This window comes from Puma concolor, chromosome B3, assembly GCF_028749965.1.
Source record: "Puma concolor isolate L17-30 chromosome B3, mPumCon1.1.hap2, whole genome shotgun sequence".
NCBI lineage: Eukaryota > Metazoa > Chordata > Mammalia > Carnivora > Felidae > Puma > Puma concolor.
Window position 1 is genome coordinate 100230518 of NC_141672.1, and position 26471 is coordinate 100256988.

General features: G+C 36.9%; 1 protein-coding gene across 2 annotated transcripts in view; it reads right to left on the reverse strand.

Moving 5' to 3' along the window:
• Positions 1 to 5079: 5079 nt before the first annotated feature.
• The window catches only part of PRTG (protogenin), a 134399-nt gene continuing 113007 nt past the window's right edge, over positions 5080 to 26471 (reverse strand). The window contains exons 13-21 of one of the 2 annotated variants that reach the window (XM_086710750.1): positions 25909 to 26095; positions 24858 to 24985; positions 23455 to 23625; positions 15694 to 15876; positions 14203 to 14323; positions 12515 to 12680; positions 10123 to 10227; positions 9571 to 9658; positions 5080 to 9389 (exon numbers count right to left, since the gene is read on the reverse strand). In XM_086710750.1, coding sequence (XP_086566876.1) covers positions 9334 to 9389; positions 9571 to 9658; positions 10123 to 10227; positions 12515 to 12680; positions 14203 to 14323; positions 15694 to 15876; positions 23455 to 23625; positions 24858 to 24985; positions 25909 to 26095 — 1205 coding nt within the window. In that variant the 3' untranslated portion in view covers positions 5080 to 9333. Of the gene's footprint in view, positions 9659 to 10122; positions 10228 to 12514; positions 12681 to 14202; positions 14324 to 15693; positions 15877 to 23454; positions 23626 to 24857; positions 24986 to 25908; positions 26096 to 26471 lie in introns of both variants that reach the window. The other variant, XM_086710749.1, reaches the window with a different exon arrangement.

Consider the following 26471-nt stretch of genomic DNA (forward strand, 5'->3'; position numbering starts at 1 on the left):
TTGCTTTCTTCATGCAATGGAGTTCACAGAGCTGATCCCCTGAGTCAAGTATAAAATTAAAATAGCTCAGCTCTAGAGTCCATTAGCTAGTCTGCAAATGCTGCCCTTACAAGAAATTGGTATACAGAGTGAAAGGATCCAGAACACCCATAATATGAAATAATATAGCTGGCTCCCACACTTTCATTTAATTCACATCTTTGAAAAAAAATAGAAAAAATAGCAAATACACAGACATAAAATTTCGTCCAACAACAGCAACAAACAGACAAACTTAGGTAATATATGCCCTCTACTCTACTGATAGGCTAAGGCAATGTGTGTGTATTCAGGCTTTGCAAATTCCTTTAACAGGCTCAAGTTGCTAATCATCAATCATTTTCATTTGCAAACAGAATAAATAGAATGTGGTAACAGGAATAAGAAGGTTTTAGGTAAAAATTTAAAATATTTTTATTGTTTTAAAGATGGTTCTGTAGAAAAATAAACTTCTGTAGCATAAATTTTTAAGGATGGTTTAGGAGTTAGAACTGTGTCTATATGCCATGAACTACTTACAAGATATAAACAAGTAAATCTGCAAAGATGTTCAGATTCATGACAATCATTAATGCTTCCCAAGAAGCTTTAAAGGTAGACAAGTAATCTACATATAGATGCCAGAAGGTGTTGCCCTCTAGAAAATTCACTCCAAATAGTTTAGAGAACTGTTAAGACGTTTGGTAACCTTGAAAAAGTAGATGTTAGAGAACCCTAAAAATGCACTTTCTCCTCACCTATCTACCCCCTCTGGGGATATTTGACTCTTTAAAATCTTTAAGAAGCCAAAATATCAAAAAAAAAAAATAAAAGATTTAGAGGAGCAGAGAGACATGGCTGAGGCAAGGCTCAGCCCGGGAAGTCCAGGGACATGATGCATTCTGGAGCCTGCACACTAGCCCCACAGTGGCTCCTGGCCAGAGTTGCCTACCCAGTGTCCTCTTGGGCCCTGGGCGGAACTGGTGAGGGTAGGGAGTCGCTGATGCCAAAAGGAAGGAGGATCCATCAAGCTGCTCTTTGGTGCTGAAGGCCAACTCACAATGACAGCTACAGCTCCCACTCCATAAATAAACTTCCTGTCTTTTTCAAGGATGCATGGCAATGGAACCCAGTCACTGCGCTGTGGGGGAAGCCTGAACCAGCCTATCTGGAGAGACCACATGGATAAGCACAATGGATAGGAACTAAGGTTCCCAGATGACTGTCACCATCAACACCAGATTGGCTGCTACGGCGATTCCTCTACAATCAAGATTCGGAAGCTGTAGGATCCTTATTGACATCTTACCTCATAGTACTCTATGTTCGCTGTAGTAGTAGTCTGGAAGTAAGTTCCCTAGTATATGGTCTAATTTTTAACCAAAAAAGCCTCCACAATAAATGGAAACTGTAAGGAAAGAGAAGCCTGGAGGTCCTTGCTTTAGGTTTGAATTTTGACTATTGCTTGAATACCCAGGATTCCAGGAATGATGTCAGGCATCTAAGGCTAAAATTAAAAATTCATGAGTCCTGTTTTCATGGTCTTTATAAACTAATAGGAATAGAGAAGCATTAAACACAAATATAAATATAAAATGTAAATATAATTTTTTAAAAGTCGTATTAAACTGATATTTTAAAAAGCAAGATATTGAATAATTACAGAGGCTATCCAAGTTAAGCTAGGAAGCTCTTTATAGAATGCTTTTCATAAGAAATTTCATTTATGGCAATTCCTGAAAGATATTTAAGTTTAGTAGCTGTGAGGGATTGGGGTATATTCAAACAAGTCTTAATTATCTCTGATGAACTTTTTTACTATGAAAAATCATGTTGTAAAAGAATACTTTTTACCAGCTTTGTTGATATATAGTTTAAATTATGTAATACATCAGTTTAAAGAGTAAATTTTGATGGAATTTGGTAATTGTATACAGTCATGTAAATAACACCATAATAAAATGTAGAACAATATCATCTTTAAAAAAATGAAAGATTTAAATTGAGGTAGATGATTTCATGTTTAGTACTACTCTAAAAAAGTACTGTCAATTCCCATTTCCTCTTATAGATTTTCCTACATTACAGATGAGTGTTTAATACTAGTCTTTATCTTTACAACCACTTTTGTCTGTTAGTTTTTGGTGCCTACATAGGCAATGCAAACATTTTTCATTTTAGCATAGGAAAAATGTCATTGAAAAGGCTGACCTGTAAAGAAAAAAAAATCTGTTAAGTGTTTCGCACCCTCACAGAAATGACTTTCAGATTACAATTATTTACACTGGAATTTCCTTTTAAGTTTTCAAAGTACTATTGCTTCATTCTGCACAACAAATTATCCTCATTTCATGGACAGAGAAGGAACGGAGGTAGGTTAAGAACTTTCTTACTAGCCAATTCTCAAAATGGTAACTGATTAGAATTTAGGTGCTCCAGTAACTAATACTTGTTCTATTATATGACCCTCCCTCAACTTTGTTCCCTCCTAAATTAGTGTGAAGATTTAATTAGGTTGTAATTCATATAAAAACTACTGACTCTTCATATCTAGCAAGGAAGGATGATTGGTTACATGCCTGGCTTTTTCCAGTTAATAAATTCCTGTTTGGATACAGGGACTACAGAAAAATCACAAAAGATAAACTCCAATTCTGAATACTTAATATATCAAATGCTTTAATAGATAGGGACTCCAGAAACCATGACTACTCTATTTCTAATGCAACCCTAGGCACAAGCATCAGTTTTCAGGCATAATTTTGGCAAGAGAAATTGAAAGTTTGAACAGAGAAAAGACGGAAGTTAGGAGATGACAGGAGGCGAGTTACAGCTCAGTCTTCTAAATTCCCCTTGTGAATAAATGGACACAACTTAGACTTCTCTCTGTTGGTTGGCTATTACTATGTGGGCAGGCTGTGTTGACACAGTGGAACGTACCATGAGCCTTGGTAATTAAATATAATTTCTTAGCTGAGAAAATGTATCCTAGTAGAAATCCTATCTTGGCTAAGCCACTTAACTAGCTGTGATCTTTGGCAAGTTAGATATTTTAAATGTCAGTTTCCTGATCTTTAAAATGGGGGGAAATACTTGCTTTGCAGAATGTAGTAGTTTGTAGAAATGAAGTGTGTGTTTGGCATACTGCAAATGCTCACTAAATTACATTATCTCTTCCTAGAGATTGGAGTCAAAAGCAGCTGACAAATGACCAGCACTCTTGTCCCTACTCAAAATGTCATCATGGTCTCCACCCCATGATGGAGATAGCTTTATCTCCTTAGTTAAGATATACTGAAAATTAAGGTAGAATTAGAAACTCTTTCAAAACTGAAAGAATGCTTCACTTGAATATCCAGGAGTTAGAACCAACTAGAGCTGTGAAATCTAAAGCTTTCCAGGAAAAGGGACAACTGAAATCAAACACAGAGAATAACAAGGAAAATAACATTGCTTAGGATTTGCACATGCTGATAAAGTGAGTGGAAGCTCTTGCTGAGGTTGATGGGAAATCAAGGGGTTACCAAACTTTAAATAAAACAGCTGGTGAAGCTGAAGAAATAAACCTGATTTAAAAGGTAGAAAGGTGGTGGGGTGCCTGGGTGGCTCAGTCAGTTAAAGCTTCTGACTTTGGCTCAGGTTATGATCTTCCAGTCCATGGGTTCGAGCCCCCTGTCAGGCTCTGTCTGTGCTGACAGCTCAGAGCCTGGAGCCTCCTTTCGATTCTGTGTCTCCCTCTCTCTCTCTGCCCCTCCCCCACTTATTCTCTTTCTCTCTCTCTCTCTCTCTCTCTCAAAAACAAAAATTTTAAAAAAAGGTAGAAAGGCCACATGTTGTAAATATGCTTTTAGAAGATAATGAATGAACATGAGCATGACCCTGTTCATCTACTGAGTCCCTATGTTTGAGGTCTTTTTCCCCCAACCCTCCCCAAACAACATAATTACTTGAGGGAAAAGCAGAAAGTTCAACTATATGAACACTTATCAAAAATTTCTGATGAACTTCCGTAAGTAAGAGCCAAATACTTAGGAAACTTTCTGTTAAACACACAGAAATGAGATGTTAAACTTACAAAGCACATATTCAAAAAGTTTAAAGCTGAATTGTTTTTTGCAAGTGATCTAGACAGAAAGTTTAATGTGTACATTTGATAAGCTATAATGCAAGGTTTTCATAGCTTTGAACTTTTGAAGATCCCTAAGGGGTACATCAGACTTCCAATTTCTGTAATGCACATTTTGTGTATGAAAATTCTATAGTAATAGTGTAGGCAAAATAATGGCCACTCACAGAAGTGCACACCCAAATCCCTGGACTCTCAATATGTTACCACCATATGTGGCAAAGAGACTTTGCAGATGTGATTAAGTTAAGGATTTGGAGATGGGGAGATTACCCTGGATTATCCAGGTGGACCCAATGTAATCACATGAGTCCTTAAAATTGGAGAACCTTTCTTGGTTAGGGTCAGAAAAGGAGGGATGATGGAATCAGCATCAGAGTGATGCTACATTGTTGGCTTTGAAGATGGAGGGAAGAGTCCACAGCCTCTAAAAGCCAGAAAAAAAAAAAAACCCAAAAACACAAGGAAACAGACCTTGATTTATCCCCTGAGACCTACAGAACTGTAGGTCTGACCTACAGAACTGTAAGATAAATTTGTGTTGTTTTAAGGCCATTAACTTTGTGGTAATTTGTTACAGCAGCCTTAAGAAAATACAGCATCTGATAAAAATGCAAGACTGTCATAATCTTAAACACTTTCAAAGGCATCAAAAGGGAAACTGCCTGAGAAGATTAAAGCCTGCAAACATACACATTGCATTAGCCTGTGATCTTATGTCCTGAGCATAAATCAACTTAACACAGAATTCTATGTATGTGTTCTTCTAAACATCAATAAAAGTCACATTTAGACAAGTGGTTGTATATGGTGATCTCCAGAACCCTTTACTCTGTGCTCACAACCCACAAAAATTATTGTGACTATTAAACCAAAGCAATTTTACCAGAGATCCATGTGAAATATTGTCAGGAACAAAGTTTACAAAATATATGTTTAGTCTTAGAAAGATCATGACTCTTTTCCATATATTTGGAACTTTTTCTTTTACATTCATATTAAAAATTTACATTCAATGAAATATAAACATATGTGAATCACAGTAGCCACCACTCAAGTGGAACCACATCTGGATATTCTTGCATTAAAAACAGACAAAGATACTTTCAATTTCATCTTTTTTTTGTGACACTCCTCAAAGGTGTCTTCATATGGACTTGACAAATGATCCTGAGTAGTCAACATGAGCAAGTTTCTGGCAGAAGTCCTTAACAAAGTCTAGACAAACTAATGCAAATCACTGTTATCGTTTCCAATGCTGGCACTGTTCTTGTTTGAAGCAAAGGCAAATAAAGGTATTTCACTGAGCATCTAATTGCCCTGGTGTGCCAAAGCAGATTTTTTATAAGCTACTTAGTGGATAAAGCTGTGTCCTTGCTTTTAGGCTAATCAAAATATAAAACTCCAGATTTCATTTAAAAAATTTTGGTTTCATCTAGGGTTCCCCTAAACTTTGAAATATTAGGCTCCCTTGATGCAGTTAAAATATTTCAACTTATGGACAACTTTCAACAGCTATCAAAGGATGCTCACTTAAACAGTGATATGATTTCTTGGCTTATGTAGCCCACTGCTCCCCACAGGTGAGAACATCCCTATTATTAAGGGACTGCCCCAAGCCTCTGAGTTAACCAGGTAATGCTTTAACAAGAGGAAGACTGTACAGGCTAATTCAGGGATTGCCATATGCTCTGGAATGGAAAAACTTGCTGAGATTTCTGTTGACATCTCACACTCAAGGTGATTAGGAAAGAAATCACATCATTTGGCAAAAACATCCTGTGGCTGAATCAGCAGATTTAATGGAAAGTCCCTATGTATGCTATTTGGATACAGACTGGGTTCTGGAGAGACATGTTTGGTTGACATAAAAACAAGAAACAACAGTTTAATGTACAAACAAATGTCTATATGTGGAGATAACCTTAAATATCTTTGGTTTTTTTTTTTTAATTTGCTGATAAAAAGTACTTGAATAAAAACACTGATAAATACCAACATAATCGTATTGCTTTTAATTATGTAAACTTAGCCCTTTGATATCTTTTGCTACTTAAAGCTAGATTCCTAACAGCCTCTAAATAAAATTATTTCAAATCTGCTCATCTTTACTTACAGACTAATCTATATATTTTAATGGTCTTTGGTATGAAAATACTGATGAGCAGAATCTTGTAATATTTGGCATAAAAATGGCATGCGTGTGTCAGTACTTACAGCAAGTAAGTCTTTGGAAAAGAAAACAGTTACCATTTGCATATCAGCCCTGTTGGAATGAAATACCACGAAGTAACACCACTATGAGAGATGAGAACCTTCAGGTTTTAGTTACAGTTTCAGACTTAAGACTTCAAAGAAGCTAGCTTTGGCCAAGTAAAAAGAAGTCTTTGGTGTATACTAAATATCTTATTCAATGAGACCAAAATATTTATCTTTGGTGAAAAGATTTTCTTTTCTCTCCAACAAGTAGCTTCAACAATTTAAAAATACTTTAATACTGTATATGAAGATTTATTTGCTGAAGAAAAAAAAATTACACTTGAAATTCTTTGGAACTATCTGCTGGTAAAGAACTTATTTTAAATGCTCTGGTAACAATAAGGTAGTTGAAATTACTAGTCTATCTAACTACAACAATCAATATAAACCCTATTATTTTGGGTTAGTAACTACTTACATAAGCTTCATACCTATAGATATTTCTAGTTAATTCAATTTGGGGGGAAATTATAGTCAAATTTTTACCTTCTACTGAAAATTCTTTGGTAACAGGATTATTATGAAAAAAATCTGTATAAGAACAAAATGAAAAGGTGAAAAAGTAAAAATGTACTGGTAAATAATTAGCAAATAGTTATAGCCTAAAGATCTACAATAACTATGGGCCTATTCATCAAAAGCCAACCAAACAAAATACTTTACTTAAGGGCTTTCAGATCATCTTTTTAGGCTTTTAAAATGATTCAAATTCATGCAGTCCTGGACATATCTTCCATAACCATAAAGGATGATGTTTCAACTTTAGATTTTATTTGCCTTTTAATGAAAATTTAAAAAATAAAATGAACTCATTGTATTCATTAATTTTGGATGCTGATAAAAGTTGGCCCCACATACCTACTTACAAACCAAAAGACACCATACCCTGTCAATTTGCCCATGCTTGCATGAGGCAGCTTAAAAGTAACAAAATGTTCCCTGAGTACAGGAAAAAAATAACACTAGAATAACTTTAAAAGGAGGTAGTATAAAACAGGAGCTATAAAGGCAGGAGCAGCATTTTCCCTTGCCTCAGATTGTTCACCTAAAGCTCTGCTTTTTTTTGTTTTTGTTCTGCCATGAAGCCCAGACTTAGATAACTAAATGGGGACTTTGAATTTAGTTCAGAAGTGATTGCTGGCACGTAATGTTGGTCTGCTTCTGAACACATCCAGTTTGGCACAAAACTACAAACTAAGAAACGAAGAAATGCATCATCAGACAATGGGATAGGAGATGATGGAGGCGGGACTATTATCCAGTAATATTCTTTTGATTTTAGAACACCATTTAGCATAGCCTGTCCCCCACCCCCATAAACCAAAGGTCTCAAGGGAAAAATCCATTAAGATTCCTTTTAAAATGAGGTTCAGAAGTCATTTTCAGATAATGTGAAGAACTACTTATGAAAAAATATATATATGAGGCCCCCTTTCTACACCATGTGTTTAATTCTTTTTCCTCTCCCACTGTTGGGTACCTGGTAGGTAACTAACTCATGACTGAAAGAAGGCCTATTCTAAGTGGCTGAGTAAACAGTTTGCTGATTTCAAACCAGCAAGAGGATTAACTCACTCCTGGAGTTAGCATTCCACATTCACAGCATTGACACTGAAAGAAGATTAAACAGAGTACCAAATTCTCTTAAGAATTCAAGAAAATACAAGAAAGGTGGTAGAGCCCTGAATACTTATCCCTAAACAAAACCTGCATAAGAACAAACTAAAATGCTTTGATAAGATGCTATACATCAAAAACAGTTACTGATAAAATCCAAGAAACTCTTAAGGCAACTTCTTGTATTCCTAAATAACTTCATGAATATTAAAAAGGTATAAGGCAAAGAATTTCATAATATAAAACAGAAGGCACTGTTACCATGATAACCTCTAGTTCATTTTATGGTCTACTGTTGCATTTATCTTTATTCTTAAAATTGTATGAAATTTCTTTACCCCCCCTTTTTTTAAAGCCAAGGTGGGATTAAAAACAAAACCAAAAGCCTAACTGATTCTCTTTAAAAATCTGTTTTCTGCATGGAGGTTTACAACTAATTCTGGAAATGTTGAGGATGCTTTGCAAACTACACAGTGCGGCCTTTGGCCAACTGTCAGGCAAAGGGGAAGGGGGAAAAGGCACGGCTCTAGGCAGGCTGAGGTTGGGGTACAGCAGATAAAGCACTCAGACTCTAATGCCCAAAACATAAAGGCCCTTGAAACAATAGTATTCTCTATATGCTACTGAATAGTTCTATTCTCAAAAGAGAGACACTTTCTTTGTTTTGATCATTCATTAAAATCAACAGTCCCCCTTTTTCTCTTCTCTGTGGTTTGACAGTCTGCACAGCCAGAGGTATTAAATTATCCAAACCATGCAGATGTCACAGCTTTCTTTAAAAAAATCAGAGCTTCAGATAAACATTCTTACCCATATACCTATATGACTCCTTTGATCACACACACTACACACACAGCAATGAAAACAAAATGCTACTAGGAAGTATCATTGGTTATGTAGCTGAGATAAACTATCACAATAAACGAGGTAACTAAGTTGTCTTCTGAGTTTGCCATCTGGCAAACTGAGGTAGATAGTCAGCAAAGGGGCTTTCAAAAGTCTTCCCTTTGCTCCAGTGATATATTTTATAATCCAGTCAAATATCTTGACTGTCTTTTCACATTGCTGACAAACATTCAAAATACGTGAGTTTAAAAATAAAAAACAAAACACATTCAAAAAAAAAAAAAGCTGAAATACCCAATAAGACATCCAAATTTTCACAAAAGGCTTTGGCTCCCTGTTCATTGTCCTTCGAACAGACTTAAAGGCGAGAATACCTGAACATGGCCTCTAGATTGGAAAATCATTCTTATCAAAGCGTAGCATGGCCGATGGTGGCTGCAGAACTGAAGGGGACATTTGCTCAGCATCTAGCGGCACTGCAGGGTCTTCACCCTTCCTCGCTGAGGGATCTCCACCTGAATCACTGCCAGCAAAGGAACTGGAGGTCAGGGGCGTGGTGCTTATAACTGAGGACAGGTGTATCTCATCATTGGACTCGTGGGAGAACCTCCCAGAATCCCCAGTCTCGTGGCTGCCTTCACTATTCGCTGAATGCTCAGTATCAGCTACAACACCAAAGGGTCTTGGGAAGCTGGTTGTCTGACCTGGGGAGCTGGGAGAGTCTTCATCGCTGATTAACACAGTAGTGCCTGGCTGGTAAAAGCAGACTGCTTGAGCAAATCTTCTTTGAGGCTAGACAACAATACATAAGACACTGTCAGTGATGATAGAGTGCTCTTGAAAAATAATATATGGTTTTACATATTCTATATATTTTGAGATAGCAATCTGTTCAAATACATGGGTGAAAGGCCATCATCACAAAGGGATTATCTAAGTCAGTAGTTCCCCACCCAAGTGGCTGTACATCAGAAGTGTCCCAAGGCTTCTTCAGTAATTTTTGATGCATATTCCTGCCCCATCCCTTTCTCCACTGTCCCCCTTTCCCTGCTGAAAACCACAGCTCTGATTACTATTCCAACTGTCACTTCGGTGATCACGCACCATGGATTTCCATAGAGTCATGCTCGAAATTAATAAAATCATATCCAGAGAGAAATGAAAATTAAAGCATTCATTTACATTTTCCTCTCTTTTTAATTATCATTTCATAATACCATGGGTTGCCAAAAATTTTTCTCATTTAGATGGGTTACCTGTTCAACTTTTGTCTTCTTGGAATCTTGGAAAAAAAGCCATTTTTTTTTAGAGTTGTTTTTAATTATAGGACCATAGCTATTAATTATAAGATCAGTTCCTCCCTGGAGAAAAAAAAAGGAGAAAAAGTAAATATTACAGATTTCAGTTTATTTCAGTTTATTTCAGTATATTTCAGTTTATTTCAGTTTAACATGTAATATGTAGCACACAAAATTTTTAAATGTTAAAAGAAAAAACATCAGAGACATCACTGTTTCTTTTTTCACACAAGCAGTACACAACAAATTCAGGGTATTTGTTAGTGATCAAAAAGACATAATAGATTTATTCTTAAGAGAGATATATATGCTGAATTACTTGCTGTGAAGTGTAATAATTCCAAAAATTATTTTCAAACGGTACAGGAAACAAAAATATGAGAAATATACAAGTACGACAAGATACTGACAATTATTTGTACATTCATTACATTATTCTTCAACCTTTCCACATATTTGGAAAACTTAAAAAGCAGTGGGGAAGAAAAACAATGGGTCTGCATATGCTCAACACTGCTCAACAATGGCAATAAATGGAGGGTCAGCTCTTAGGCTAAGCCAAGGGAACTGAGAGATCCATTCTCCAAACTGGCTTCTCTGCTTCATATAAGCCTCCCTCTGTTCTGCCTCTTTCTTTGAGAAAGTGAGCGGGGGAGGGACAGAGGGAGAGAGAAAAACGGTAAGCAGGCTTCGTACCCTCAGCACAGAGCCCGACAAGGGGCTCCAACCCAGGAATCATGAGATCATGACATGAGCTGAAATCAAGTCAGACACAACTGACGGAACCACCCAGGAGACCCTCTTTTCACTTTAGATTCTCTCTTTTTTCCCATGACTTCCTCCCCACACCACTTTTCCTCAGTCCTTTTCTCATATCCAGTTCCAAGTTGGTAACAGAACCCCAATGTATTTTAGTACTTCTTTGCTTATTTAGGAGTTTTAGGATCCAATGTTCTAGATTAATTTGTAATGAGTTGAACGGCTTACATGTGTATCAGAAAACACGAGCTAAACCACCAAATTAAACGAATTATTAATAAATTAATAAAGTTATTAATTATTAACAAATTAACTAAATTAAAAAGACAAGAGGAGTAGCAAAAATGAATTCATTATTATTTACTCATATATAGCACTGCGCTAGATACAAGGAGGTTGCATCTGTTAAATATAATTGTATAAAATTTAATATCAACATTTCTTGAGTGTTATTAGACTTCTGTTATTCTAAATTTTAGGGAAGGGCTAGGGAAGAATTTATACTAGGATTTATCAAACTTTCTCTGTAAAGAGTCAAATAGTAAATATTTTAGATTTTTCAGGCCTTATATGGCCTCTGTCCCATTTTCTTCTCTTCTGTTATATATTTTTTTCAAACTACCCTTTAAAAATGTGAAAAAGATTCTTAGCTGGCGATTGACTGGCTTGGGCGAGGTTATAGTTTGTGGATACCTGATTTATACCACATTGGTTATGAGAGTATTATAATAATGCATACTAATGTTGCAATGTGACTAAAAATAATTTTCAGTTGGTGTTCCTAATGCTCATCACTGTACTGTTATTACATATAGTGGAAAGGACATGAAGTAACATCCTCCAGTGATATTTCTTTACTATATCCAACCTCCTTAGTTTATAAAGGGAAGGATCTTGAGACATCTACTTAGATACTCCATATTTTTAAAAATATTGTTTGTACCTGGAATGTTGTGATGTTCAAGGCAGTCAAAAAAATCAACCAAACTAAGTATAAGAATGGATTAATAAAGGGGCGCCTGGGTGGCTCAGTCGGTTAAGCATCTAATTCTTGACTTTGGCTCAGGTCATGATCTCACGGTTCGTGAGTTCGAGCCCCACACTGGGCTCTGTGCTATCAGCACAGAGCCTGCTTGGGATTCTGTCTCCCTCTCTCTCTGCTCCTCCCCTGCTTGCTCTTTATCTCTCTCAAAATAAATAAAAATAAACTTAAAAAAAAAAAAAGAATGGATTAATAAAAAAACTGCATACCCAGTAAATACAAGGCAGCTCAAATTATAGTAAATATAGATTAATGACCCTGGTGTCCTTATCTAAGACATGTTAGTTCCATATAACCACATCTAATCGAATTTATGCTAACTTCTCATTTTTTTCTGTATCTCTCTAATCCTTTACACCTTTATCTATCCTTATCTTCTTCTCCCCAAATATTTTATGTAAGGAAAAGGAAACTGTTTTACATTTCTTCAAGTAGAGAATGGATGAAATATGCTCAACATATGATTTTTCAGTAGTAAATTTCACACATAAAGGGAAGACGAACTGAGGGAAGGATTATGCAGCAAATCAGTATCTCAGCTCAGAGTACCTTTGCATCAATGAAGCTGTTTGGCATTATCATTGGCATTAAGGATTCTTCATTTTCTACAGCTTCTTCTAGGTTCTTTCCTACTTCATTTCCACTGGCTAGGGAGGCACTAGTACGAGGTAACTGCTGAGTTCCATTCTGTGCCGTCTTGGAAGCAGATGATTTCCTGAAATATTGCAAGAATAGGAAATCTTCTAATTTCATAGGAGATCTAGACAAATGTACCAAATTTGGTCTACAATCACAACTTCGCAAACAGTGGAGTTCTTCAATGCTTGTTTCTCAAATATCTTTAGAAATGGAGTATTAGATTTTTATATCCCAACTCACTGCTGCAAACTTTTGTGATTTGAAGAACCTTCTGTATTTCTTTTTGCCCCAATATCTGCTTATATAAAATTACTTTTCACACTTAAGAAAAACCTCAATAATAGTACAAAAGTACTATTATTTATTGCTATTGATTATATCAAATTTATCTAGAAAATTATAATTTTAAAATTCACACGTTCCCTTTCAGGTCGACAGATCGTCCATCACACTAACGTAACAATTCAGGTGCCAGTTAATGATGGTAAATTTACCATAGCACTTTTACAAGATTTAGGTATCACTAAAACAATGTGTAGAAAAATTTTATAAAAAAATTCTTAAAGTGAGAAACCTATACAGCAAAACTAAGCCAGTTAAATATATAAAAGGATGTTAGAATTCTTTCTTTAACATAATATGCTTTCTGAGTACGTTTTTATGCACAAGTACAAAACTTACAGGGTAAATTCTGATAATCAGTGCTAATGGAGGGAGTCTAGTGATAGGGATTATCCAAAAATAATGTGTATCTGAGTTTGCTTTTTTAAAATACAGTAAAAAACTTTAGGATAAATAAAAGCAAAAGCCAAAACATTAAAGGTTAGATACAGACAAATTTACTGAACACTGAGGGTTTAGCCCAAGTCGAACTACAAATAAGACTAACAATTTATACAAAGGACAGATCCCTAATTATTGTATTTGTTTTACCCCATGTCTGGAGAATCCCAAACACATGTCCTGTGGAGGAAGTAAGGGAGGAGCTCTCAATGGCAGGCTACTTAAGTGTGAAAATATTCCAGAGAGTAAGGAATCTTCTCAATCAGCACATACATCAGATTAAGTGTGCCATTTTAAAAAAGAAACCAAAGGATATATTTTGTACTTCTCAAAATAAAAAGGAAATGAGGAAACTAGGGTCTCAATGAATATTTTATTGGTGGGGCACTTGGGTGACTCAGTCGTTAAGCGTGTGACTTTGGTTCAGGTCATGTTCTCACAGTTTGTGAGTTCAAGCCCCACGTTGGGCTCTATGCTGGCGGTTCAGAACCTGGAGCCTGCTTTGGACTCTGTGTCTCCCTGTATCTCTGCCTCTAGCCGGCTTGCTCTCTGTCTCTGTCTCTCAAAAGTAAATAGACATTAAAATTTTTTTTTCTAACGAATATTTTATTGGTACAGTTTTTTCAAAGGGCAAAAAAAATAATCTCCTCCCAAAGTGAGCACATCTGTATAGCAATTAAGAACTGAAATAACATTATTTTAAAGTGGAAAATCCCAGTTGCTCCTGAAGGCCCTTGACTTCAATTTGCTTCTTGTGGTTACTGTAATTTAAATGTTTTTTAACCACCTCAAAGTGTCTAGCAATGGAAACACACCTGGCTTTACTTCTGTATATCAGGATGAGAACGCAGATGAGGATGCAGGTCAAGGCTATGCCAACGCCCACAGCAATGCCAGTCATCGATTTCTGGTCCAGATGGTAATACCCTGAATAAACTAGAAGCAGAAACACATACACTCAGAATCAATCAGAAAAATAAATGGTTCCATTTATCATAATTGATAAATGCTTTTCTATAACTTTTCTTCCTCTCATAGGAAAAATTTTTGGCAGTATCTGTGTCTAAGCAGAAAAGTATTACTCTTTTATTGGTCATCTCAAAGATCAGTTTATCTTCCCATAACGAAGATTCCAAATACAAGTTCTAAATACTACATTATTACATGAAACGTGAACGCCAGTGCATAACTTACAATGCTGAAAGACACAAGGCATATATGTTTCTTGATGAACCAAAGGGTAGCTTTCATGTCATATTACCTTAAAAGCAGATCTTGTATATTAAAGATTAGTTTTCCATGTATATGTTTGCATTTACTTACCAGGGCTCCTCCAACTTTAATGTGCACATGATCACTAGGAGATATGTTAAAATACAGATTCTGATTCACTACATTGGGGGTGGGGCCCATGTTCTGCACATCTAATCTAACAAGCTCTCGGGTGATACTCATGCTGCTAGTCCCTAAACGCTCTGAGTAGCAAGGTATTTGAGAAGTGAATATGAGCCTCGCTCTCCTTTTCCCATGATAAGGTAGCTACCAGTGCTACCTCCCTCCAGTGCTTAAAGCTCTGCCCTCTTTTTTTTTTTCGCTCTCTCCTTCCCTGTCTTTCTCTTCTCTCACCACCCCCCCCCCCACACACACACCTGCACACACAGCAGTAAGGTACTGAATGACTATCTGAGGAGCTACGAGCCCTGTCACGTTCAGCTGGCATTTCCTCCATTTAAAGCCCCTCCCTCTCCACAGGCCCACTTCCCCAAAGAGGAGGAAAAGAAGGTGGCTTGTCCTGTACCACAGGAGGCCCTGGTTTCCTTCAGGACATGACAATTGCCCTGAATGGAGTGAGGGTGTCTCTTTAAAGATATTTCTTCTATTTATTGTTTTTCTGGAGAGAAACAAGTTTCTCTCTGGAAAGGCTGTTTTTCTGTGGTAAAAACTCTTAATGAAAACCATGCTTTCAGCTTGAACACCACAACCAGCACTGCTGTTTATTTCCACAAAACCTCTCTGGAAGCCTACTCCCATTAGTCCTCGGGCCGTGTGGCTCTTTTGTCTTGGTGGCTGCACAGCTGGGAAGAGAAGTAACTGGGACACAGTAGTCTGAAAACTGCAGTTAATTCTGAGGTAAAGTTTGTTTACTTCTAGAATGCAGGGAACAGCCATGGAGCAACAACTCAAAGAGCTGAGTGCAGGTTTAGGGGTATGGCCGTGCTAGGAGAGGAAAAACAGTACAGAAGAGCTGAAAAAAAAAAATACTGTACGTTCTTAAGAAAAATCAGTGACTGTGGCAGTATACAGACCTTTGGCATCAGCAGAATCCAAACGCTTGGGCCTCTGATTTGACTCAGAGGTTTCCTTTGGAAGGACTGCCAGTTCCACAGAATTTGAAAAGGGTCCTTCTCCCACCTCATTTGATGCAGATATCTTGACAATGTACACATTTCCTGCCACCAGGTTTTCTAGCAAAGCCATGGTTATTGCCCCTATAAATATATCAAATTACAAATTTAAGTAAACCTTATTTATCTTTTAAAAAAACACACAACCATGACCCTTTATTTGAAAAATGTTTTCCTGATTATAAAAGTAACACATGTTTATTGTAGAACATTTGGAAAATACAGATATTAATAAGGTGACAATCTCCCTTTGTTAACATTTTGGTTTATTTGTGTGTGTGTGTGTGTGTGTGTGTGTGTGTGTGTGTGTGCGTGCGCGTGCGCACATGCATGCGTGTTCGTGCATACATGCATACACACTGTACATGTATGAGTACATATTTACTACATGAATTTTTTATATTTTAGAGTTTTCACTTAACGTTGTACCATGTGAACTGCCTCTATATAATCCTTCTCTGTAATTTTGTTTTAGGAGTTTTTTAAAGTTGTATGTATTTTTGTTTAGGTTTTTATATAATGTTTTTTATCCCCTCAGATTTTATATATACATAAAATTTGCTCTTTACATACGTATGCATACAAACAGCATTAAAAATTCTTTAGAATATTTCAAACATAGTATTCTAAAGAGAAAAAAAAACTCTTTAGAATATTTCAAACAAAGAGAGAATGGTACAATGAACCCAGATTCAACAGTCATAGTTAGATTTTTTAAATCCAATGTGAAAGTCTTTTTTTCTTTTAGAAAAAGGGATGTTTAGGGATCCTTTAGGAATGTTTAGGGATGCCTGCCTGGCTTAGTCTGTGGGGCATGTGACTCTTGATCTTGAGGTCGTGAGTGTGAGCCCCACACTGGGTACAGAGATTACTTAAAAAAATAAACAAGAAAAACGGAAAAAAAAGAAATGTTTAAACTATTTATAGTAATCAGTTGTGACAGAGGATCTTGTTCTTACTTCTTAAATTAGAAACAACACAATTATTTTTGAAAGTATGAATATATTTCTCACTCTCTCAATCATTATCTAAAATTTCTTAAAAATAAACAGGAAGGAAAACGCCGAAGTTATGTAGGAACCTCAGAGTGTTGAAGACCTAGATCTCAGATTAACTATCGAAACTACCACTGATATTCTGCTTAGCATCTACTATCCTCCAAAGGAAACATCACTTAAATTTATATATATATGGTATCAAAAGATCTTTCCTCTGTTGGCATGATGGCTAAGAAGGATTCCTATATGTGTACTGTTATTACTTGTGGGGTTTCTCTGCTCTTGTTCTGCCACTGCACTGAAGTATTTTTTTACAAAAGGAATTCCCACCCTAGGAATTAATTCTAACGTTAATAATGTAGATGTAAGAGTGTCCAATGAGAAAGTTATCCCAAGCCTGCATTTGTGGGCTGATATTCACAGGGAACCTAGTTTCCCTAAGATGACTTCATCTCACTTTTTCCCCGACTCAGAGCATCCTTATAATGGGCTATGGGCATTAAGGAGGGCACTTGCTGGGATGAACACTTGGTATTATATGTAAGTGATGAATCACTAGGCTCTACTACTGAAACCAATACTACACTGTATGTTAAATAACTTAAATTCAAATAAATAAATTAAAAAAAAATAATAGCTTCGAAGAGCTTATAGCAGTCACCCCCAGACCAGACCTCACTATTCTCCTACACTTGCTAGAGTATATTTCATTATGCAAGTGAAATGTGGGGTGATCTCAGAGCTCAGGTCATGATTCAGAGGCCACCTCTGAGGTCACATGGTGTGAGGCAGCTGAACCAAGTAGCTACGCGAGGGCTGAACATACTTGTTTTCATGTTCTCTGGTTTCAGCTTGGCCTGAAGACAGTGTGAGCTACATGAGTACACAACTGTTAAATAAACAAACTGACCCTTATTTAGAATCAGGAAGAGTCTTTCTATGGCTACCATATTCTCAGCCAGGTGAATTAAAAAAACAAAGATGTATTGTGACAGGTTACAGTTAACTAGAAGGAAAATCATTTCAATTTCTTCACAATAGACATATAAATAAATTGAGTTTTCATTTTAGCATAGAATACTTTACATTAATTTTTTAAAGTGCTTGGAAAAAACCAATCCCTACCTGAAATTAAAAATCTTTTCATTTAAGTTTTATAAACAGATGAGCTGTGTGGACGCATCCCATGAAAAAATCGTCCTCCACACAAAAAAGGAAACTAACATTCTGGCTGCTTTCTGAAGAACAAAACCATTTACTCAAAGCAGTTCCCAAATGCTGAAGTGATATGCCTGTCCCTGTATTCTCTCAGCAGACTAGCTCAATCTCAATTAATGTGACTACTCTGGTCCACAGCTGTTCACATGTATCTTAATCTTTAGCTGTTCTGGAGTTTCACAAACCAGACAGTACAATAGCCTCAGTGTTGGATCAATGTTGATCAAATGCTGGCATGCTCCCAACTATGTAATTTGTGACTTGGGGCACATTACTGAACTTTAATTTCCTCATGGGGGCAATAATTCCCACCTCATATAATTATTAGAAAGCATTAAATAAACTACCACTGGCAAGTCTCTGACATAAGTGTATACACTCAATGAAAGGGAGTCTTCTTCCTCACCTCTGACCTTCCCTTCTTTCCCTTCTGGAAGACAGAAATATTTTGCACATTTGAACAGCTTAAAGTGGCTAGCATAATGCTTCATATAATTCTCAGTAAATGCCAACTGAACTTCTATTAAAATATGAAATACCTGTCACCAAAGGAGTGTTCATTTAGGATAAAAAAGCACAGGGAAAGATTTTGAGGCTGGAGAAGCACTCCAGAATGCAGTCTCAGAACTCACTTCTGTCTTCACTAAGTGATTGTTTTCCAGTCCTATAGTTTTAAAGATCACGTACATGGTGATTATCTCTTAGTTATACCACTAACTTTTCCACACCTCTCCCATGAATTTAACCCTCACACTGATTAATCAACCTCTGTACTTGAAAAAACCAAGCCTTTGATTTATCCTGTCAATTTTGCTTCTCATTTTTCCTTACACTCTGTATCAATCTGCAGCAAATCTAGCATGCTGTTGTTTCAAATTGTGTTCTTAGAGCTTCTTACTACCTTCCTTATGATCACTCCTGTCCAAATGCCCATTAACTCTCAAGTGGACAGCTGTATGTCCAACGGTCTCTTCAACTTCTACACTTACCTGCTTATAATCAGTTTTTCAGGCGGTTGCCAGAGTAATCCTTTAAAATTTTTTTTAAGGTTTATTTTTTTTATTTTGAGAGAATTGTGAGTGCGAGTCAGGGAGGGGCAGAGAGAAAAGCGAGAATCCCAAGCAGGCTCTACACTTTTAGTGCAGAGCCCAGTGCAGGGCTCTAACTCATGAATCATGTGATCATGACCTGAGCCAAAATCGGACGCTTAACTAACTGAGCCACACAGGAACCCCCAGAGTAATCCTTTCAAAATGTAAATCTGATCAAAGTCTCCAATGTCTTCCATCTCTCCTAGAATAAAATGTGTGGTCTACAAAGTCCAGCCTATAAGATCTGCCCTTGGTTTCCTTCCCCCTGATCTTCTACTGCTTGCTCTGTCCCTTACTCTAGCCTCTCTGGCCTTCTTGTTCCTCTAACATGCTAAGCACACTTCTGTCTCACGGCCTTTGTACTTCTTCCGATATCCACATGGCTCTGCTCAGATGACTTTTCTTCCAAAAGAACTTAACCTTACTACCTCCATCACTTTGTCTCTTCCCCCCATTGTAGCTTTCTTTATAACATTAGGACATACCTGAACATTTACATATTTGTTTGTGTGTTACCTGAGATATAAGTTTCAATGGGGAAGGAACACTGTTTTGTTCACTGTAGTACTGCCAATGCCTAGAAAAGAGCCTGTCACACAGTAATCTCTCAGTAAGAATTCATTTAATGAATCAATTTGTTCCTACTATTGGTATTCTATTTGGCAAATGTTGAGTTAAATGGATTCCTTTACTGAAGGACTTTAATTTCCAGTGTGAATCCCGAATAGGCGGAAATGATATCTTTATTTAGACCAAATTTATTTATTCATAGAACTTTTTTTTTTTTGAACAAGGGACATCTTGGATAATCTTGGGACACTCACGTTATGAGAAATAAAGTTCAGGAATTGCTATAGTATAGGGCATAATTTCTCAGTGCCTTTTAGATTTTAAAATAATTGACTAGTTTGTGATGATTTACTGCAGATCGGGAAGGTAAAGACTATAATTTCTGAATCACTTTAAATTATACACAAGTATAATTTCATATCACATTTCTGCCCCATCATTTCACCATGTACAATTTTAGCCACAAATATCATCTGGTCATCATGAACATTTTTTTAAATGTTTTCACTAATGGAGAGGACTGGGTCACTCACTCGGTTGAGTGTCCAACTTCAGCTCAAGTCATGATCTTACAGTTCTTGGGTTTAAGCTCTGCGTCAGGATCTGGGCTGACAGCTCAGAGCCTGCAGCCTGCTTTGGAATCTGTGTCTCCCTCTTTCTCTGCCCCTCCCCTGCTCACACTCTATCTCTCTCTCTCTCTCAAAAATAAACATAAAAAAACTTTTTTTTAACGTTTTCACTAACGAGAAAATCTTATTCCACTTGGTAATAAATATGTGAGTTAAATATACACATAAAATGTATAATAAAATATGTATAGAAGATTAATAGATATATAGGAAAGAAATACTGATATTTTTCCTCTTCCTTTTCCCTCATCTTTCTATCCTTTTACCTTTTCTGAAAGTTGCCATAATTAGACATGAAAGACCATTTTACATTCTATTTCTTTCTTTAAATGTCATGTTGTGTTTTTTGCTTTTGGTTTAAAAGGGGTGCCTCAGGGGTGCATGGGTGCCAACCTCAGCACGTTGAGCATCTGACTTCGGCTCAGGTCATGATGTCACAGCTTGGCTCAGGAGTTCGAACCTCGCATCCAGCTCTGTGCTGACAGCTCAGAGCCTGGAGCCTGTTTCTGATTCTGGGTCTCCCTTTCTCTCTTCTCCTCCCCCACTCACGTTCTGTTTCTCTCTCTCTCCCTCAAAAATAAATAAACATTAAAAAATTTTTTTTAAAAAGTGGATGACTCAAACCATTTATGTTTTTTGCTCTCAAAAAAAAAATTCAATGTTTTTTTTTTACCTATATTATTCATTTTGTCCTCTATGAAATACTAACATTAGCTATAAAAAGGCGTTCTCTATACTTAACAAAAGACAAACGCTTTTTGCTATGAATGTGTCTTAAAATCACAAAAGTAGGATAATGGCAAAAATAGATTTTTTCTCCCATGCATGATTATATAGTTAGAAACGCTTATATAGATGTAAAAACCTGCAATTACAATCCATTTCACTACTGGGTCATCAGTGAGGCAAAATACTGTTTTCTGAACCTTGTTTGAAACTGACAAATGAATGCAATGAAAGGAACCAAAACAAAATACTGTTTCTTTTTAGCCAGGTACAAATGAAGAGCTAAAGGGAATATGTACTTATGTGATAAATTACTTACTTATAAGATTAATTACTTATACATAACACCTCATTAAATCAAGTTTGTCAAATGTGTCAATAAATCATTTTGGAATTAACTAAAACTAAAGTATACATTTAAAGAATACTGTGGTAGCCTGTAAGACTAATAGCCCTAAATAAATGGTGCCTCTGTCTATCCACACCCAAGGGCAGTGCTCTCCCACACTAACTCTGGGCTTGCCTATCTGATTTGCCTTGCCCAGTGGGACATTAGCAAATATGAAACAAGCACAGGCTTGCAAAGCTTTGTACGTGCAGCTTCCTCCCTCTCCTCCTGATGCTGGAACTCTCTCCTGCTGTTTTTAAGCTACCCATACTCTGTTGAAATCATGAGATGATTTTAGTCTCATGAGTGACCTCAGAAGAGACCAAAAGAAAGACTGCCCAGCTGATCCCAGTCCAAATTGCTGACTCACAGAACTGTGAGAAAATAAGATGGCTAATTTTTAAAGTGGTTTGTTAGGAAGCAATAGATCAATTGATACACACATAAAACTGCATTGCTGTCAAGTACTTATTACATTCAAGTTTCTTCAGTGACCAGGAAATCATTACTTAGTGGAGCTTCTACAGAATGAAAAATATGAATATATGACTATTAAAATTCCAACTAAAGTCACCACTTGTTTGTTTTACGTTTGCATAGAGAGTTTTATATTATATCCACACGAGTTTTATATTATATCCACACCTATTTTAATTAGGTAAATACTCCCTTCAAAAGGTAAAATGTATGAAGAAATATAAACACTGTAAAGTGTTTAGAATATGTAGATGGCCAACAAATTTCCTTCTTAAAATCCTTCTTAAGTTTTTAATTGCTTGGCAAGCTGTTCTTTTCCCAGTATGCATGTCTAAATTAAGGAAGCGCCAAAATAATAAAGCTTTACCATTTATGTGATGGCCCATCTGAAAATTGGTATGTGGACTTGTCCAAATGGAAGATTCAAAAATTTAAAAAGGATAGAATGATAAAAGCATGCAGTAAGAATGTTAAAACGTTTTAGAATTTAGTTTTTCTCAGCTAAAAACAAAAATCAGTGTTACAAAAATTAAATCCAGTGTTCCTATGTCCCATTCAGCTTTTCCCTGTACTTAAGTGGACCCTAGTTATTTATATGGGCCAATTTATTTGTATGTGGGCCTTTTTAGTAGCTGTATACAGGTCTGCTACCTTCAACCAGGTCTTCTTCCAGCGTTTGCTACTCCAGGGTAAGACACGCCACCACCAGAAATCTAGTAATCATCTGTAACGATTCTCCCTTCCTTACCCCTCTCCTTCTCTACATAAACTACCCAGTCCTGTCAAGTTCACCTCCCCTGTATCTTTTGACTGTCCTCTCCTTTCCATCTCAATCCTCAGTGATCTCATCCAGGCTTATTGTCTCTTTCCTGGACCACTACAGTCACCTCCTAGTCTCTGTATTACTCTTACCCATTTCTCCTGGACCAAACCCCTTCTATTCACAATATTCAAAAGTGATCTTTCTGGAATGTGAATCACATGCTCATGCTTAAGATATGCTGATGGCTTCCCAATGCTCTCTGAATAAAACCCCAGTGCTTGAGGCTCTGGGGAGCTCAGTCAGTTGAGCTTCCCACTCTTGATCTCAGCTCAGGTTATGATCTCACGGTTGGTGAAACAGAGTGCAGAGCCTGCTTGGGATTCTCTCTCTCCCTCTCTCTGCCCCTTTCCCACTCATGCTTTCTCTCTTAAAATAAAGAAATAAGTAAATAAACATTAAAAAAAAAAAAAAAGCCCTGGGGAGCCTGGGTGGCTCAGTCAGTTGAGCAACTGACTTAGACTCAGGTCATGATCTCACAGTTCGTGAGTTCGGGCTGACAGCTCAGAGCCTGAAGCCTGCTTTGGATTCTCTGTCTCCCTCTCTCTCTGCCCCTCCCCCACTCATGCTCTGTCTCTCTTTCAAAAATAAACGTTAAAAAAAATTTTTTTTTAAAAGCCCAAATCCTTAATAATTTGTTACTTGATAAATATAAATTTAAAATAAACTAGATCCTTCTTTCCATTTGTTTCCTTATCATCAGTAACCTTACTTTCCATCTTCGTTGAGAATTTAGGATATTTACCTTCTCGGTGTAGGACCTGCCATTCTCCTGCAATCCAGGCCTTCCTGGATGCATACAAGATGGTATAGCGTGTGACCACGGTCTCTGGGCCATCAGGGGGTTTCCAAGAAACCAGAGCAGTGTCATCCTCTATCAAGGTCACTTTTACTCCAACCGGTGGGCCTGCTGGGGCTGTGCACACATGTAAAAAATACTGTATTACCAGGATTAAATGGTGATAAACACTCAAATACCCAGTTAATAGATGCACAGTCATGGAAAAGAGTTAGAAAAACTAGAAACCACTATAAAAAAATCTCAGAATCACAGCTATTACAGATCACTAGTGATAAGGGTAAAATACTATTTTTTTTCTTCTTTTTCTGAGAGGTAATTTCATTTTTATAATGTTTAAAACATCATGAAAAAGGATATGGTAGATTCCTAGATGAGGAATTACTGAATCAGAGGGTGTAAGCATGTTTAGGACTTTTGATATTGTTTTGCCAAACTGATAACTAGAAAAGTTTACAATTCCACCAGTAGCAACTGCCCATTAAATATTGAGTCTCATACCCCATTTAGGTATTGAATTTAAACTACATTTATTACTAAAATGTACAGAATATATATTTAGCTGATCCAGGAAGCCACTGAAGGAAATAATTCTGAGACCAAAATATTTAGTTATTCTCCAAAAAGTTGTGAATCAGTGAGTTTACAGGGCAGACTTTAGACTAATGATTTATATCTGGGAAAGCAGTAAAGTCTTGGGATTTTAGGTGACCCCAGTTTAATATGAACTAAAAGTATGAAGAGCTGGGTTTTGGTACCACATCACATATGGGAATACAGCCAAAACCACAGTAAACAGGCCCTATGTTCACTGGAGTAAATGTCCTTCCTTTGTTTCTCTCAGCATAATTAGAACAGAGCCGCAATGGTCCTTATATAGATCATCCATTCCTTTACCTTCATCCTACAGAAAAGGAAATGCAGTCCCACAGACATGAAATACTTCAGCAAGAGGCACAGGTAAGCTACAGAAATGGTGCTCAGTCAGGGATCACATTCACCACACTGTGCACATAACCTACCACTTACATTTGCTCTAATGTGGGCTCCTAACATCATTAAATACGCTATTTCCTTCCATTTTTAATTATTTGGGTGCAGTCTTGAATAGCACACCTGATTTTAGAAAATTTAATGTTCCCTAAAGAGAGGGGCTAGACTTAAGCCCATCTACTTGTGCAGTACATGCGGTAAGAGGAACTTTTAAAAAAATATATAATAAAAAAAAATAAATTTCAAAAGTTAAGAAACAAAACAAATGCATACAGGTCAACCAAGGTGGCAACAAGGGTAGTATCTTTTTTAAAGCGACACATATATATTTTTACACATTTAGATAACTGTTTTACCTTCTGGAAGCGTAGAATGGTAGACAACAGGGCTCCAGGGACTGGAAAGCTGATCCACATGCAATCGTACAGCAAATTCATATTTGGTGTTGGGTTCTAGACCCTGAACTAACATGTGAGTTTCTGATCTATAATAACGAGCAATGAAGTTGTTAATGCTGGTAGTGCATTGTTTCTAAAAGATTATCAGTATTTCCAGTCAATATAGGTAAAGCATACTGTTCTTATTTATCACCTCATTTTCTCTAAAACAATTTTTTAGCCTAAAAGAGCAATCTCATTTGACTATTAAAATACTACATTTGGTATTATCCTATATAAATTAGCCTACAAGTTGCCTCTCTGAAAGGAAACTAGGAAATTAGCAGTATAGAAACGTCCCAATACAAAATGATTTCCTCTGAAATACTACAAGTCAAATCATTCTTTTTTTAAAGTTTATTTATTTTGAGAGAGAGAGAGCAAGCATGAGTGGGGGGGGTAGGGAGGGGCAGGTGGCTGGGGCGGGGGGGGGAAGGGCAGAGAGAGAATCCCAAACAAGCTCTGTGCAGGCAGCCCCTGAGGTGGGGCTCCATCCCACGAACATTGAGATCATGACCTAAGCTGAAACCGAGTCATACACTTAACCAACTGAGCCAATCAGGCGCCCCATCAAATCATTCTTTTAAATCATAATGATGGGCATCTTTCTAACTATAACCAAGAAAACAGAATACTCGTTTTATTTTTTGATGCTAGCATAAAAATGGTCTTTTGTTTCTTCCTTTAACTATGCTAACTTTAGCCACTTGAAAGTAATACTAGCTTCTCATCTAATCTTACTGCATGAGGCTGGGGAAACAACAACAAAAAATCATTTACAGAAACTGTCAAAAGATACAGTTTTCAGAACTCGATATGATAAAGATGCAAAACTCCCAGCCATTTTATAAGTAAGGGAAGTCCTGAGACAAGTGCTTTCAGGTAAAGCTTAAGCTGGCCGAAGATGGTAACAAACAAGTATGAGTGGGGAAAAGAGCAAAGAAAAACACTATTAATAGAAGCTACATACGTTTGAAGGTATAGAACCAAAGAAGCGTTCTGCAGGCCGACAGGGTTACAGCGGATGGTGTAGTTAATTATTTGTGCAGTGGTGAATGCAGGCCTCCTCCAGTGCAGGAAGATGGAAGATGAGGTGTTAGCCTTCGCATAGAGATGGTGGGGTGGTGGTGGAGGAGGAACCATGCGATCACGAACAGCTATTGAAAAAGACAATGTTACTTTACTGCATGGCATGATATTACTATAGAAAGTGGCAAAATGATAAAATCATAACTCCCCACAATATAAGTTGGCTGTAAGTCTTTCTTCCACTAAAGTGGTTCATAGATACACCTAGAGGTGTATCATTTAATTCTCAGCAACTCTTCCATGAGTTAGAGAAGGAATCAAATATTATCAATACTTAGATTGTAAAACAGAAGCACTGAGAAGTCAAACTACCAGCTTGAAACATCCAGAAGGCCAGCTATGGACTTAAAATTAAAACCAAACCCTCTTTAGTAGCAATAAGCCCTAACAGGTCTTAGCACAAGTAAAACTGAACAGAAATTGGAAGAAAGTATTAGCCTCAAG